General features: G+C 46.6%; 1 protein-coding gene across 3 annotated transcripts in view; it reads left to right on the top strand.

The window, feature by feature from the left end:
- CHAF1A (chromatin assembly factor 1 subunit A) overlaps nt 1–17,366 on the top strand; it is a 270,727-nt gene that overhangs the window by 161,950 nt on the left and 91,411 nt on the right. For all 3 annotated transcript variants that reach the window (XM_069216496.1, XM_069216495.1, XM_069216494.1), the window contains one exon: nt 16,160–16,255. In XM_069216496.1, the coding sequence (XP_069072597.1) occupies nt 16,160–16,255 (96 nt within the window). The remainder of the gene's footprint in view (nt 1–16,159; nt 16,256–17,366) is intronic.

Genomic DNA, 17,366 nt, shown 5'->3' with positions numbered 1-17,366 from the left:
TTCTTAATGACATTCATTGCAGAAAACACACGTTCCGCTTCTGCTGTAGACACACTAAATGTGAACATCATCTCCACGAGCTTTAATATATTAGTTAATGTAGGAGTTTTTGTTGCTAGCAGGGTGGAGTATGCAGGCAATACAGGAATGCCTTTGCTCTGAAAGCTTTTCATATGGGTTTTAAGTCTACAAAACTCCTCTACAATTGCCAACCGCTCGTCTGTGGTGAAAAGTACTTCAAAATGTTGAACAATTGCCTCAATATCAGAGAGCCCAGATTTATACAGTTCTCTTCCAGGGGATCCTCATCAATAGTCATAAACATTGAATATTCCCGCCCTTGTGCGGGGACCCCGGAGCATATATAAAATATATACACATTATACATGTGTAACAAACAGTCATGCAGGCTATCATGTTAAAAACAGGCTAAAATGCTTTATTTCTATGAAGTTTTTTTTTTTTTTTTTTTTTTTTTTTTAAATACTACAATAGAGCATAAATAAGTACCCAAGCTCCTAAAACTAGGCTTGGGGAAGTAAGCAGTAGCAAACTCTAGTGAAAAAATAGAGAAAACTGCATTGAAAAACAATGAAGCATTCTTAGCCAATAGGCTGCATGTAGGTTAACACAGGAGAACCATAAAAACTTTGGCACTGTGCCTTTAAGACCCTGAGCACCTCCAGTATCCCACCATGCCTCAGGGGTGAAGGAAAGGTGACAGTTGGTTCACAGTTAGGTCAGTTCTTTTTTTCCGGCTTCTTCTGAGAGGATCCTGGAGCATTGAGCTCTCAGTTTTTCTGAGTTTTCCTCAGAAAAATTCTTTAAAAAAGCGTTTTTTCACTTTTCACTCGACAAGTAACATCTTTGTCTGAGCTAGGAAGGTTTTTTCTGACAGAAAAATGCCTTCTCTTTTTGTCAAATGCCCTGCTTGTGGGAAGAAGGCCCAGTCAGATCCCCACTCTCTGTGCATAGTGTGCCTGCCTCAGAGTCACTGCCCTGACACTTGTAAGTACTGTAAGAACATGTCTAGGAGGACTCTGAAAGACAGAGAGAAGATCCGACTTCATGGGCTTCAGGAGAGGAAAAGAACATCGTCCTCCTCACTCCCCAGGCATCCAGAAGGCCATTCTCAGGAGAGAATGGCCCGGTCGACAGGTAGGAAAATACCTGTTTGTTCACCGTCGACGTCGTTGCTACCACCGTCCCACCGGCATAGATCGACGGCGACGCACCCGACGTCGAAGGGAACAGCGTCGAGGGAACATCAGAGCAGGGGCAGGTCTCCGTCGACGGCAGCCCACCGATCGACGTCGAGCCACCGCCGGCATGCCCGGTCGCCGCCAAAGGCTGTGCGCCCCCCGACGTCAGGACACACGACGTCGAGATCTCCACGACGGCACGAGAAACATCCGCCGTCAACCTCCGATCGCTCCACGTCGAGGCACACGACGGCGAGCAGGTCGAGGTCCAAGGAACGCCGTTCGACGTCAAGGCACTCAACGTCGAGGCAGGACCAATCGACTGGGCGTCCTTCGACGTCGAAACAGCCATCGACGTCGACGCAGGTTTTACCTGTCCAACAGGGAGCAGAACATCGCCCCTCGCCAGACAAGGCTCAGTCTCCAGTGGTCTCCATACCGAGCGACTCTTCTCGGTCAAGAGCATCTCCTGGACATGTCTCGCCCATCAACCTATCTCCGAGATGGCTGGAGAGCCTCAACAGACCAGCGGCCTCCCCAGATTCGCAATATTCGCGAATGTATTCACCCACTGCCTCCCCGCCAAGAACGCCATCGCCGACAGCCGGGGCAGAACGGGCTCGTTCAGCTCCTCGACAGCCGACTGCGAGGCCTAGGCGCTCGGCTACAGCGTCCCGCAGCAGATCTCGCTCTCAACGGAGATCCAGGTCGCGCTCAAGAAGATCACCCTCTTGGTCTTCATCAGGTTCTTCTGTCGGGCGTTACTCACCTACTCTTACAGATTCACCACCTGCTAGAGTCTCACCAGTGGATGACATAACCACTTTCAACGAGGTGTTGCTAAGAGGAGCGCAGAAACTCAATATAGAGGTTCCAGAACCGTCTACCTCCTCATCAATCATCTTTGAAACGCTACAACAGAGATCAGCGTCGAAAAAGTTGCTGCCTCTAGTGCCTGGTTTGTTGCAGCCGACCATGGACACTTTTCTGGCCCCAGCCTCGCTTAAGTCTGCCCCGGCTCGGATTCTTAAAAAGTACAAGGCTCCGGAGCAAGACCCTTTATTCCTTAGGAAGGATCCGCCACCAGACTCCGTGATCATAGCTGCCGCCCGAAAGACCCACTCGGTGGCATCTTCATCCACGGTACCCCCGGATAAAGAGAGCAGGCATTTAGACTCCCTGGGAAGAAAGATGTGCGGGACAGCGGCTTCAGCAATGAAGGTCTCTAGTGCGTCTGCGCTCCTGGGCAGGTACGATCGTTCTCTGTGGGATTCCCTCAGTAGATTTACAGAAAAACTGCCCAGAGAAGACAGGCAAGATTTCCAAGAGATTCTACAGGAAGGATGCCTGGTATCTAACCAAGTTATCAGCACGGCAGCGGATGGGGCGGATTTGGCGGCTCATGGGTACGCACATGGTATCTGTGCGAGGAGATCTTCCTGGCTGAGGCTCACTGGCTTGAAACAGGAGGCACAACAACGTATCCTGAATCTCCCATTTGCCGGGAATTCTCTATTCGGTGCCCATGCAGACGAAGAGATGGCCCGCATGAAGACCGAGGTGGATACCATGAAGGCGGTAGGCCTCGAAAGAAGGAAAGATTTCAGGCGGAGGTACAGACCGTACGATAGACGCCCTTTCCAACAGAGGGTTCAAACCCCTCATTGGTCGCAAAGGTCTCAGCAACGACAGGGACGCCCTCTGTTTCAGCGAAGAAACACAAGGGAGAGAGGGTCAAGTAGACCTCAACAGTCCACTCCAAAAGCACCCACTAAGCAATGAAGTCTCGCTTCCCTCGACACTGTACACCACTCCGGTGGGGGGAAGTATTATTGCTCATCTTCACGAGTGGCACTCTATCACAAGAGCTGCAGGATGCGTATTTCCACATCCCAATAGCTCCAAAGCATCAAATTCCTGCGCTTTCGAGTAGCGTTACAGCATTACCAGTTCAGGGTTCTACCCTTTGGCCTGAAATCTGCTCCAAGAGTTTTCTCGAAATGTATGGCAGTGGTGGCGGCACATCTACGAAGACAAAGGATATACATATATCCATACCTAGACGACTGGCTACTAAAGGCTTCTTCTCCGGAGCAGGCGAGAAGCCATCGGGACATTGTACTAGGAGTTTGCGAAGCTCTAGGTCTTCAGGTCAATTACCAGAAGTCAACCTTGACTCCAACGCAGAGTCTTCACTACCTAGGAGCTATCATAAACACAGAACTACAAAAAGTGTATCCTTCGGAGGAACGACTGTCCTCAATAAACATGAAGTGCCAGGACCTGTTGAGAGCCAGCGCACCTACGGCACGTCAGGTGACATCACTACTGGGCTCCATGGCATCGTGCATCTTTATTGTCCCAAATGCTAGACTCCACATGAGACCCCTCCAAGAGGCATTGGAGGCCAATTGGAGCCAAAGAACAGGTCGCTGGGAAGACACAATGCGGCTACCGGAGGTAGCACTGCAGTCATTGAGATGGTGGATGCACAGACCTCACCTGTCAGTGGGCGCTCCGTTTCACCAGGTACTTCCATCCGACACTCTGGTAACGGATGCGTCTCTTCAGGGATGGTGGGCTCATCTGGGTCCTTTTCAAGCGCAGGGTCTGTGGTCAGACAAGGAGAAGCAGTACCACATCAATCTGCTAGAACTCAGAGCGGTCCATCTGGCTCTCAAGTCTTTCACACCGCTAATTCAGGGGAAAACTCTATTGATACAGACGGACAATACAACCACGATGTATTACTTGAACAAACAAGGGGGAACGAGATCCCTACCCCTTTCACGAGAGTCCCAAGCGATATGGCATTGGCTCCTGGCCAGAGGAATGTCAATCACAGCAGTTCACCTGCCAGGTCAGCAGAACGTAGAAGCAGACTTTCTAAGCACACACCTGGAGGACGTTCACGATTGGGTCCTGCACGACGAAGTCGCAGAATACATCTTTGCGCAATGGGGTCGGCCTCAACTGGACCTCTTCGCAGACGATGTAAACAGGAAATGCCCAGACTTCGCATCCAGGTTCTACCGTCCAGGATCTCGAGGGAATGCCCTGTTGATCGACTGGTCAGGGACATTTCTTTACGCTTTTCCTCCGATTCCCCTCATTCCGGCAGTGATCAGCAAACTTTACGGATCCAGGACCAGAATGATTCTTATAGCGCCACAATGGCCTTGACAATTCTGGTACACGGATCTCCTCAACCTGTCGGAAAAACCTCACAGGAGGCTGCCGTGCAGACCGGATCTTCTGAGCAGAATGGAGGGCAGGATTCTGCATCCCAACCTACCCTCTCTGAGCTTAACAGCATGGCTCCTGAATTCCTGCAGTATGGGCACCTAGGACTCTCGCAGGAGTGCATGAACATCTTGAAAGAGTCCAAACGGCCTTCCACGCGGCGTTCCTACGCTTTTAAGTGGAAGAGATTCTACATATGGTGCTGTCAGCAAGGCCATAATCCCATACGGGCGCAGGAGGACGTCATACTGTCCTATTTGCTTCACCTAGCGAAATCCGGTCTGCAGGTATCATCTATTAAGGTACATTTGTCTGCTATTACTGCCTATCGCAAGTCACCTTCTCAGGAATCCTTCTTTACGAAACCTGTAGTCAAGGATTGGTTTGAAGAAAGTTTTTCCGCCAATTCGGAGGCCTTCTCCTCCGTGGGAACTGAACATAGTCCTAGCAAAACTTATGGGCCCTCCTTTCGAGCCTATCCATAAGGCCTCCTTACAACACCTTACGTGGAAAACGGCTTTTCTGGTGGCCATTACTTCAGCGAGGAGGGTCAGTGAGATCCAGGCCTTGTCTGCAAAAGAACCGTACACGGTTTTTCATGACAATAGAGTAGTTCTACGAACTCACCCATCTTTCCTTCCGAAGGTGGTGTCAGAATTCCATATTAATCAGACCATAACTTTACCGACGTTCTTTCCCAATCCGGAAACTCCGGCTGAGAAAGCATTGCACTCATTAGACTTGAAAAGAGTGCTGAAATTTTATCTGGACAAGACAAAATCGATTAGACACTCTAACCGCTTGTTTGTGAACTATGGTCATTTAAGGACAGGAGAAGCAGCATCTAAGCGAACAATATCAAGATGGATAGTCTCTTGTATTGTTAATACTTACCAGCTAGCTTATAGACAATTGCTAGCGCGGCCTAGAGCGCATTCCACAAGGGGAAAAGCGGCTACTGCTGCTCTCCTTAACAATGTTCCTATATCTGAGATTTGTAAGGCTGCTACATGGAAGTCTGTCCATACTTTTACAAGACATTATTGTTTAGACTCAGATGCAAGAGCGGATGCCCAAGTGGGGCAGGCCTCTCTAAGGAATTTATTTGCGTAAGACATGTCTATTCCTGCACTTCTATCGGACAGTCCGCTGGGTTTAGGGATGGGCTTGCTAATCTATTCAATGTTTATGACTATTGATGAGGATCCCCTGGAAGAGAAGGATAAGTTACTTACCTGTAAATCCTAGTTCTCTTCCAGGGGTATCCTCATCAAAGTCATAAACAACCCACCCTCCTCCCCGGACACACGTCTACTGGAAGTGCAGGACAGACAGTATTTTGATTCAATTATACAAATTGTCACCGTAAAAAGAACTGACCTAACTGTGAACCAACTGTCACCTTTCCTTCACCCCTGAGGCATGGTGGGATACTGGAGGTGCTCAGGGTCTTAAAGGCACAGTGCCAAAGTTTTTATGGTTCTCCTGTGTTAACCTACATGCAGCCTATTGGCTAAGAATGCTTCATTGTTTTTCAATGCAGTTTTCTCTATTTTTTCACTAGAGTTTTCTACTGCTTACTTCCCCAAGCCTAGTTTTAGGAGCTTGGGTACTTATTTATGCTCTATTGTAGTATTTAAAAAAAAAAAAAAAACTTCATAGAAATAAAGCATTTTAGCCTGTTTTTAACATGATAGCCTGCATGACTGTTTGTTACACATGTATAATGTGTATATATTTTATATATGCTCCGGGGTCCCCGCACAAGGGCGGGAATATTCAATGTTTATGACTTTGATGAGGATACCCCTGGAAGAGAACTAGGATTTACAGGTAAGTAACTTATCCTTCCTCTCTACTCTCTGGCCATAGTGTATAATCAAATGCCTGAAATCCTTGAACTGGCATGGAATTAAAATTTGAAAACCTCATCAATATACTTAACTACACTGTCAATGAACTCACTGTCACTTTGGATTGTTGCTGCTGGTGGACAGCAGCCTGATAACTTTATTTCCCAGCCATCAGTAGAAATGTTTCCAAACTTTTTTTTCTTCAGGGTGGTACAGTTTTTTAAACTGCTGCATGTATTCACCCAACTCACTCTTAAGGCCTACTAGGGTCAATGCACACTTCTCTACAGCAGGTGGAACATGCATTAAAAGCAGTTCATTAGACTGAAAGAATTCTGAAAGCTTAGACACTGGCTTCAGAACATCTCTCGGGCTGTAAAGGTTTTTTATAAATGTAAAGCTCGTTACAATTGAGAGGTACTTTTTTGCCTTAGCAGCAGAATCATCACTCCCAGCTGCAACCTGTCCCAGGTGTAGAACCACAGTCTGCAGGTTTTGTTGCATGGCTGCCAAAGCTCGGGTTTTGCTGGATACCCATCTAATCTGTTTAATATCAGTGAAATGTGCAAAGTTTTCATCAATTATTCTTGAAATTTCTTTGGCATCTCGTCGCCTCTTAGGACTGTACCAGTAAAATTTGAAAATCCATTTCAAAGTTTCTTCAAACTGACAAATAGAGGGTTTGGATTTTACAGCGTCTAGAATCCCAAGCTGAAGTTTGTGAGCTACACAGTGGAACGGTAGAAGAAAAGGAATGTCTTTCTTTAGAAGTGCTGCAACTCCTCCCTTAGATCCCATCATTACTGCAGCACCATCAAAATTGACAGCTATTAGTGATGGGCCTGGATATTCTGTGGACCTCATGCCTACTAAATCCAAAGATAACCTTTTGGATTCCTTTAGCTATACCATCCAGGACACCGCGAGCATGTGCATGTTCAAGTGGAACAAGATCTGCAAATAGAGTGTAGGGTTTCCCATCACTGACTACTCTCACCAGCACGGTTTCCTGTTCAATGATGGCATTATCTGTGCTTCCGTCCGCGATAATGCAAATGAAGCGAGAATTTGAAACAATTTTTTGGATGTCCTGTCGAAGTATATCTGCCTCACATCTTATGAACTCTGAGGCCTTTTCGCGGTTTGTATAATTTTCTCCTATATCCACACCAGCTTTCTTCATAGCCCTACATATGATTTCCATGTCTGAGAGTGGCTTACCTTGTTTTGCTATTAGGTAAGCATTGTTAAACAAGATGGTCAGTTTCTTTCTTTCTCTCTCCTTCAGCTTTTGCAGTGCTTGCATGATGAGGGGCTGCTCTGTAGGGGGACTGGAATTTGAGGTACTCGCTCTAAGAGTTAGAGACTGCAACGCCATTTCTTTCATTTCCTGGCGGTGCCATGAAACACATGTCATATGTGCCTTGCTAGTTTCATGAGCTCTAATTGGTTCAATGCGCAACTGGTCACATCCACTTAAGAATGCATTTCTACCTGAACCTGAATAGCTGACTGCTACAGTAGGATATTTTTGGCAAATAGTGCAGTACATTTTTGGTCCTTCTCCTTCCTGGCTTTCCTTCAGGGCTAGCCATGGCCAGGATTCCACCCAGTGAGACTGAAAAACTCGTTTTCTTTTTTCAGCATCGTACTTTTTGTTCTTGTTTAGGTTAGGATTATGTGGGGTGGTACAACACAGAACCTCAGTTGGTTCTTTTTGATTTCCTTCCCCTGGCTTTTCTTTATCAGTGTCTTTACTTCTTTTGAACCCAAAGTTGAAAAGACTTTGCTGAGACATATTTTCTGTCAACAGGACAAAGTGATCAAGTCTGAGACTACTTGATTCAGTTTTATACTCACAGTCCAGAAATGTAGAGCCAGTTGCGACAAGCCTTTCACATAGGCGACTCCAATAAACCTAGAAACAGTTTTCCAAACTCTCTGAGAACAAGTGCCTGAGGCAGCCTGCTGCAATGAAGCTATGCTGCTATGGTTCGTAGTGATTTCCTGCCAAGTTGTGAACACACGGAGTCTGGTACTACACTGGCTGCACAGTAGACCTAGAAACCAAGAAAATATTTACACTAAGAACAAGGATGTGGGCTTTGGAAATGACAAGCTTACCTAAATGGGATTCAAATCTACCATCCATGTTACCATAACAAAAATTCAATAAACCATTAGACATTATGTATAATTGACTGCTTAAGAAAGATACCTCTTGTGATTAATGTTCCTGCTAGGGAGAGAGAGGGAAGTTTTCTCTAGTGGCAGCCATAAAGTTAGCGTACAGGGTGCCTGCTGCAAAGAACAGATTTATATCTTATGTGATAGTTAAGTTGATAAGTAAAGTCAGAGCCTTTACAAGTGCTTTCAAACAAATTAATGCATGTGAAAGAGGGCATTGGAAAGATGAGGGGCTGGGTGGTAGTGAGGGAATCGAAGGCGGTCATGGGGTGAGGGGTCACAATTGCAGGGTACCCCATCAAGTGCAGGGACATCTGGGATTTCCAAAAAAGTATTGCATCACAATACATTCACCTCTGAGGCTGAGGGAAGCCATATAAGCCCTTGCATGGGGTGAAATTTCCATATTATTTCTCCTTGTGGTGCTCCACAAGTGGGCAATGTTAGAATCAACAGTTTTAGAGTATGTGCAGGGGGGCCTACCATAGGTGCAACCGCACTTTCAGATGATGTGCTTAAAGGTAGCCTTAAGTCTCCCAGGGAGTTACTTTAGTGCCCCTGGAGGGCATTTTCAAGGTATAAAGCACTCTTGGAGCTGGGGTTTTGCACAAGGGCTGTGGAGTGTGGGAAGCCCTGCTTGTTGGTCCTAAAGCTGCAGGCACACCTCGATCAAAGTAGAAAAAAGAAATATGTACACCTTGAATTTGTTTTATTAATGCTGTATTGACAATGATGATTTAGACAATGTAATGGTATTTGTTTTACTGGCCAGGAACCGCAATGGCATTAAAAAAATAAAATTAAAATAAAAATAAAAGCAAAATACCTACCTCTACTTACCTGGAATGGTTTCCCCCATCCTGTGGGGACCCCCTGGTGTGGGTGGGGGTGTACCTGGGGCAGGCACCAGTGTGCTCTTTTCATGGTGTTTGACCATGGAAATGGGTCCACAGGCCCCCTAACTCCTGCCCAGACCCAGGCGTTCAATATTGCCGCTAAGCAGGCTTAGCGCCATTATTTAGCCCCACCTCCCTCCTGTGCACCATCTTTGCACAGGAGGATAAATAAGGCATTAGGGCCCTAGAGTCATTTTTTGGGCGGGAACGCCAACCTTGCATCTCATTGACACAAGGTAGGTTCACACACTTAAACCATGACTATTATTATGACCGATATTTTAAATATAAATAAGGAGTTAAGTTTGCACTGAACTAGTGTTAAAAAAACAAAACAAAAAAAGACACTAATTCAGCACAAATCAAGTATAAATCTGGGCCTGAATCTCATGGGCTCACGGCCAGTCCTACCATGTGATAAATGGGAAAGGGGGGGATCTATGCCTATGGATGACTGACGGCTGGCCTCACGCAGGGATGCAGCCTAAATGCCCAAACCCATGACACCAGCAGCATCACTGGCCTGCAGTGATATCACTACAGACTCCCATGGCACAAAAAGGAAGTTAGCAAGGTAAGCCCTGCGTTGTGTGTCACATTGCAGAAAGTTGACTTACTGCCTGACTTCTGGCTCCTTGTTCAAAGTGAGGCAGGGCAGACAGCCTGGCACAAGCAGCACAGACTTAATTACATGGATTTATTTAGAGATACAACCGTATCTCTCAATAAAATAGATGTATTTAATATTTTTTGCAGTAGAGCAGTAGGAATTTCAGAGGGGCGCAGCCCCAGCGCCAGTGGCTGGCCGGCAGTTTTAGGAGGGAAGGGGCAAGGATTCCAGTCGAAAGTACCTGCCCCCACTCCTACATCAACATTTGTTGTTCTCTGTAGCGCAGACGGTTTATGAAATTTTACAAACACCAATTGCAAACGTGATATTTCTTTTTCTTGCAAATCTGTATAATGAAACACACCATTTTGAATGTCTAGCTAACCCACGTTATGTGTGGCATCTTCAGCCTAACTAGATTCTTCGTCATGAGCACTTTGGAATATTTAAAACATCAATTATATTAATTAAACTGTGGGCTTTATCCACTTGTAGATTACTACTTTTCTGGGGAAAAAGGTGATTTACTTCGAATTGGAAAAAACGACTTGAAATGTTGAGAGAAACTAATTGTAGACTGGTATAGCAACCAGATAAAGTGCTTTAAAAAAACACAGGAAAAGTAAAATCAGTTTCTAAAAGCACCTAACGCTTCCTGTCACTTGTCTGTACCATAACCTCCATAGTTTCTAACCCACGTCACAATTTTTAATTGCTCAACTATCAATGTACACTGACCATTTTACTGTGCGAAACATGGTTAGAGTTCCATTAAGCAATTATGACGCATTCCATTGAGGGATTGCCATGTTTTGCAGAATTTAAGCATTAGAAGCCAAGGCCAACGAACAACAGCAGTGACCATTCTGTTGAATTCTAAAAAGTCTCTGATTGCTATAATAAATGTTAAAGTTTCCTGTTTAGCAGCAGGGAGTCTGTGGGACGTTATTTAAAATTACTTTGGAGCACATCAGCAGGACGGGGGCCAAGGTTTTAATCACAGCTTCTTTGTTCTAACAAGCTATGTTATCCTGCACAAAACATATACATTCCCATAAGCTCAATTTTCTGGTCTTCCACCGCATGCCCTGCACAAGAAAGCGTATTCATTGCATCGATCAATGTAAGCCTGCAGACAGTAGTCTCATTCAATAACGCTCTCACTTAAAGATAACATGGAACTCGCATGCCTGCCTATATTCGTTGGAGTAGATATACCAAAAGACGATGAGTGGATGAGTTACGCTCCCGGACACGGAAAGCTTGGAATCTCTGTACAAATACAGAATACATGCGGTACTTCCAGCTCAAAGTCGTCGTTTTTTTTTCAATCAGTTCGCCCCTTACCTGCACGTTAGCGCTGGTTATAGGGGCCGCTCCACGGCCGCTCGTCCACCTGATGGTTAAATTCATGTTGTGAATTCTTAAGAGTACAAAACAGACTGCTGTGCTTACCGGGTCAAAATTCCCAGGAAATCACCCCCCTTACTTTCCCACAAAAAATAGAATAATCAGTCAATTGCGATGATTTTCTCTAGTCATGTCCCTTTACATATATCTCTTATATTTACGAACGTGTTGTGAACGGGGAGTGAAGTTTACACAAGGCCAGGCAACATATTTAATTGAACAAGGCTGGTCCACCCATCCTTCCAAGTGCTGGTCAGTTACAAATATTTTTACCTGACATAAAGACCCAAAAGTCTTCAAAGGGGCCCCACGCTGAGAATCAAAGGCTTTTGTTTTCTTTGACCCGCAGCCCCTGCCCGTGCCAACGGGGGGCTGGCTGTCAAAATTAGAACCTGCCTCGGTGACCCTGGACGAAACTTTACTCTCGCCTGCGTCCCGGGCAGGCATTGCACAGGGCGGAGAGGGCAGAGGGGCTTCTGCAAGCGCGACGGATGTGGGACACGGCCGCCTGCCAAAATCACAGAGACCTACCTGCTGCGGGAGCTCGGTCCGGCGCCCTCTGCTGCTGCTCCGGAGCAGGAGAGAAGGAAGGAGGCAGCGCCCTCTCGCTGCCCAGCGTCCGCTCACAGCCCGGCAGGGCTGGAGGGAGTAGGCTTCTAGTCGCATTCCGCTGATCCCGGGGAAAAGCCGCTGCATCCCCGACTGGCTGCACAGAGGGCAGGGCTGGCAGTGCCTGCTCGCTCGCGCGCTCTGGGTCACACCGGCCGTGTGCTCCCCAGCTCACCTCCGATTCCGCAGGAAACGTTGGAAGGCTCCAGCCACTCTGCTCCAGTTTACCCGCCACGGAGTGTTTGGAGGGGCGGGGCCACAGATTTTTCAAGTGCGTCGTCGCGGGGGAGGGGAGTGCAAACTGACAAAGCCCGAGGCAGCGCTCACAGATATTGATTTAATGTCTACTTGTCCGTCGGACAAAATACACATTAAATCTTATAGCCCGTTGTGACAATCAACATGGCTCGGGCGTCGGGCGATACGATTTCCCCATCCCTGCGTTCTCTGTGGGACTCAACAGGTTCACAGAAAAATTACAGAGGGAAGACAGACAGGACTTTCAAGAGATCCTGCAAGGGGGATGTCTGGTATCCAACCAAGTCATCAGCGCAGCGGCAGATGGGGCAGACTTAGCTGCACATGGGTACGCACATGGTATCAGAGGGCCACTCGTGAAGAAAATCTATCACTAAAGACAAATGGGTGCTCAACATTGTCGAAAATGGCTACTCTTCTTTTCAGACCACCTCCACCGCACTTGCCACCAGCCAAATGCAATCCATCTCACGTCAGCCTATTGCGCAAAGAGGCTCTCGCCCTCTTACGAAAGAAGGCAATAGAAAAAGTTTCACTTGCGCACAGAGGAAAGGGGGTTTACTCCCGTTATTTTCTGGTGGCGAAAAAAGGCCGAGAGGGCGTTTTCAGACCGATTCTGGACTTACGACTTCTGAACAAGTACATAAGAAAGCAAAAGTTCAGGATGTTGGCTCTTCACCAGATTTTCCCTCAGCTACATCAGGGAGACTGGATGTGCTCCATCGACCTGCAGGATTCATACTTTCACATCCCGATAGTTCCCAAGTATCGGAAATTCCTGCGCTTCCAGATAGCCTCACAACACTATCAGTTCAAAGTGCTACCATTCGGCCTGAAATCTGCCCCCGCGTCTTCTCGAAATGTGTGGCAGTGGTAGCGGCACATCTTCGAAAACAAAAAATATTCATCTACCCATACCTAGACGACTGGCTACTGAAAGCCTCCTCTCCGGATCAGGCGAGAACTCATCGGGACATTGTGCTCAAGGTTTTCGAGTCTCTAGGTCTTCAAGTCAACTACCAAAAGTCCACCTTGATTCCAACACAGAACCTCCACTACCTGGGAGCTATACTAAACACAGAGTTCCAAAGAGTGTATCCTTCGGAGGAACGACTATTATCAATAAAGAAAGTGTCAAGACCTGTTAAAATCCGACGCACCTACGGCCCGTCAAGTGACATCTCTGCTGGGCTCCATGGCATCATGCATTTTCATTGTCCCAAATGCCAGGCTGCACATGAGGCCCCTCCAAGAGGCGTTGGAGAACAACTGGAGCCAAAAGACAGGTCGCTGGGAGGACAGAGTGCGGCTGCCGATACCAGCACGTCAGTCATTGCAGTGGTGGATGCACAGACCTCACCTGTCAGTAGGAGCTCTGTTTCACCAGGTAATTCCATCCGACACTCTGGTAACGGATGCGTCTCTTCAGGGATGGGGGGCTCATCTAGGTCCCCTTCAAGCTTAGGGCCTGTGGTCCGACAACGAAAGGAAGTACCACATCAATCTGCTGGAGCTCAGAGCGGTCCATCTGGCTCTCAAGTCTTTTGCTCCATCGATTCAGGGGAAATCTCTCCTAATACAAACGGACAATACGACCACAATGTACTAGTTGAACAGACATGAGGGAACGAGATCCCTACCTCTATCTCGGGAGTCTCGAACAATCTGGCATTGGCTCCTGGCGAGAGGAATGTCGCTTACAGCGGTTCACCTACCAGGTCAGCAAAACGTGGAAGCAGATTTCCTGAGCAGACACCTAGAGGATGCCCACGATTGGGTCCTACACGGCGAAGTAGTCGAAGACATCTTCGCTCAGTGGGGTCGACATCAATTGGATCTCTTTGCAGACGAAGTAAACAAGAAATGCCCAGACTTCGCATCCAGGTTCTACCGTCTGGGATCTCGAGGGAATGCCCTGTTGATCGACTGGTCAGGGATATTTCTCTACACTTTTCCACAGATTCCCCTCATACTGGCAGTGATCAACAAACTTTACAGATCCAGCACCAGAATGATTCTCATAGCTCCGCAATGGCCCCGTCAATTCTGGTACACAGATCTCCTCGACCTATCGGAACAACCTCACAGGAGGCTGCCGTGCAGACCGGATCTTCTGAGCAGGATGGAGTGCAGGGTTCTGCATCCCAACCTACCCTCTCTGAGCTTGACAGCATGGCTCCTGAATTCCTGCAGTATGGGCACCTAGGGCTCTCGCAGGAGTGCATGAACATCTTGAAAGAGTCCAGACGACCTTCCACGCGGCGTTCTTACGCGTTTAAGTGGAAGAGGTTCTACATATGGTGCTGTCAGCAAGGTCAGAATCCCATACGGGCTCAGGAGGACATCATATTGTCTTACTTACTCCATCTGGCAAAGTCTGGTCTGCAGGTATCATCTATTAAGGTACATTTGTCTGCCATTACAGCCTATCGGAAGTCACCTTCTCAGGAATCCTTCTTTACGAAACCAGTAGTCAAGGATTTCTTGGAAGGTTTGAAAAAAGTTTTTCCGCCCAGGGAATATGCAATGTTTATGACTTTGATGAGGGTACCCCTGGAAGAGAACTAGGATTTACAGGTAAGTAACTTATCCTTCCTGGCCACAGAGTGACAAAGGCGCTCACCCCATGTGGCCAGAAACTCGTCTGGTTGTGGCAGGCTGGCAGAAACTGGTCAGCCTAGCACTAGGAGTCCGACTGGTATTCAGGGGGCATATCTAAGATGCCCTCTGGGTGTATTTTACAATAAATCACACACTGACATCAGTGTGCATTTATTGTGCTGAGAAGTTTGATACCAAACTTCCCAGATTTCAGTGTAGCCATTATGGAACTGTGGAGTTGGTAATTGACAGACTCCCAGACCATATACTCTTTATGGTTACCCTGCACTTACAATGTCGAAGGTTTTGCTTAGACACTGTAAGGACATAGTGCTCATGCACTTATGCCCTCATCTGTGGTATAGTGCACCTGGCCTTAGGGCTGTTAGGCCTGCAAGAGGGGTAACTTACCTATGCCACAGGCAGTGTGAGGTGGGCATGGCACTCTGAGGGGAGTGCCATGTCGACTTATTCTTTTTCTCCCCGCCAGCACACACAAGCTGTGAGGCAGTGCGCATGTGCTGAATGAGGGGGTCCCCAGGGTGGCATATGACATGCAGCAGCCTTTAGAGAACTTGCCTGGCATCAGGGCCCTTAGTACCAGGGGTACCATTTACAAGAGACTTATCTGTGTGCCAGGGCTATGCCAATTGTGGGACCAAAGGTACAGTTTAGGGAAAGAACACTGGTGCTGTGGCCCGGTTAGCAGGGTTCCAGCACACTTTCAATTATAACTGACATCAACAAAAGACAGTCAGGGGGTAACCATGCCAAGGAAGGCATTTCCTTACACCCACAGCCTGTTAATTGCATTAACATACATTGTTTAAAGGTCACATTTGGATTATCGTCTCTTACAATCAAATTTGCAAGACCACCCCCATACAGAGTTCCCTCCCTTTGGAAAAAACTCATTGGTGTGACAGCAGACATCAAGAATTCTACCTCGGAACAACCCACTTCTCTCCTTTAACATATGTTTTTTCCTTCAGCACACTCAGAGAGAGGCTCCCTTCTGGGATTCTCAGTTGTAAAACCCAGAGGGAAATGTCAGTCAGTGATGTCAGTGCACTGACGGACGCCCTGCACATATTATTAAATACAAATTTGTTTATGTATTTTCTCTATCCCGCTTATACTTTGACAGTTACTAGCTATGTGTCTTAGTTTGGCTACGTTAAACACCAATAAAACTAACATTTGTTAAACCGTGGTCACAAAACTGGTTGGTACTTGAGCAATAATTGATCAGGAATGTTATTCAGTGCACATGATCTATTGTTTCAACAGGATGATGATGAGGAAGCTGGAGATGATGAAGAGGATGATGATGGATTTTTTGTTCCTCATGGGTATCTCTCAGATGATGAAGGGGCAGCAGAAGAGGTATGAAACAATTGCCAGTGTACTCTTAAACAGCATAGGGGCTGTTATTGGTTTGATGATGACCTGTTAAGATGAGTGATCAAATCGTCCAGATAACACTTTGAGCTGATTGAAATAAGCCTTCGGTTCCTGGAATGCTCCTCCCAGCCTAGGGCCACAAATCTGTAGCAAACTGACTCCACTATATGCAGGTTGTTCAGCCCATATCACTACAGGCTTAAGCTTTTGTAGAATATGAAAAAGCTCTTTAGAAGCTAAAGCCAAAATCCAGGAATCTTGCAACATCTAACATGGCTAACCTTGACTGCTAGATAGCGAAAGGTAGAATTAAGTATAGAGTTCTGTTTTCCACAAGACATTAAATGTCCAGTGGTCCTGAGTGCCTCAGAGATGTTATCATAGTCTGTATTGAGGTGAGACCGGACCACACTGTTAACCTCCCACGTTCACAAATGTATGTTTGCAGTGGCATCTTTAGTCAGATTAGAGAACACATTATAGGTTCCCTCAACACTTTTGGTTTGTAACAGTTTTGAGAAACCCCTTTGTCCTTTCACTGTTCACATGCCCTAACATGTTTAAGGGCCTCAGTCAAACGATAAAGCTACTTAAGAGGATACAATTTGGTGCTCCGTGTCCCTCCAGCCCATTAAAATCTGCGGCTGGCTGGTTGTGGTCAAGCAGATGGAGATAGACACTTCGCTATCCTATGGGAGACATTGAAAAATATTCTAAGGTTGCTCTCTCAGTATAGTTTAAATTGTCATCGAAGGCAGCAGTGGTTATAAGCAACCTCACACCTTAGTTCAGTCTTGAAGCAAATTAAAATAAAGTATGTTGTGAGAACATCAAAGTTAATTATGTAGTTTTGCCTGTATTGTAGGGGCATTTCATTAATCATAGTACTCAGTAAATGTTTTTCTCAGTTTTAGAATATTTTTTTATTGCTCCAAACGTGCAGGATTATAGCATACTTAATGCTGCCTTTGTTAGACTTTTAATGACTGAAGCACATCGCACCATAACAATTTCAGAACTTTCCAGTGTTTCTGATTTGCCCCCTGTCCTTGGTGAGAAATTACTCGTTGTTGAGAGGCATGATGGCCTACTA

This window comes from Pleurodeles waltl, chromosome 12, assembly GCF_031143425.1.
Source record: "Pleurodeles waltl isolate 20211129_DDA chromosome 12, aPleWal1.hap1.20221129, whole genome shotgun sequence".
Lineage (NCBI taxonomy): Eukaryota > Metazoa > Chordata > Amphibia > Caudata > Salamandridae > Pleurodeles > Pleurodeles waltl.
The sequence above is the reverse complement of the archived record's forward strand: the minus strand, read 5'-3'. Positions and strand labels throughout refer to the sequence as shown.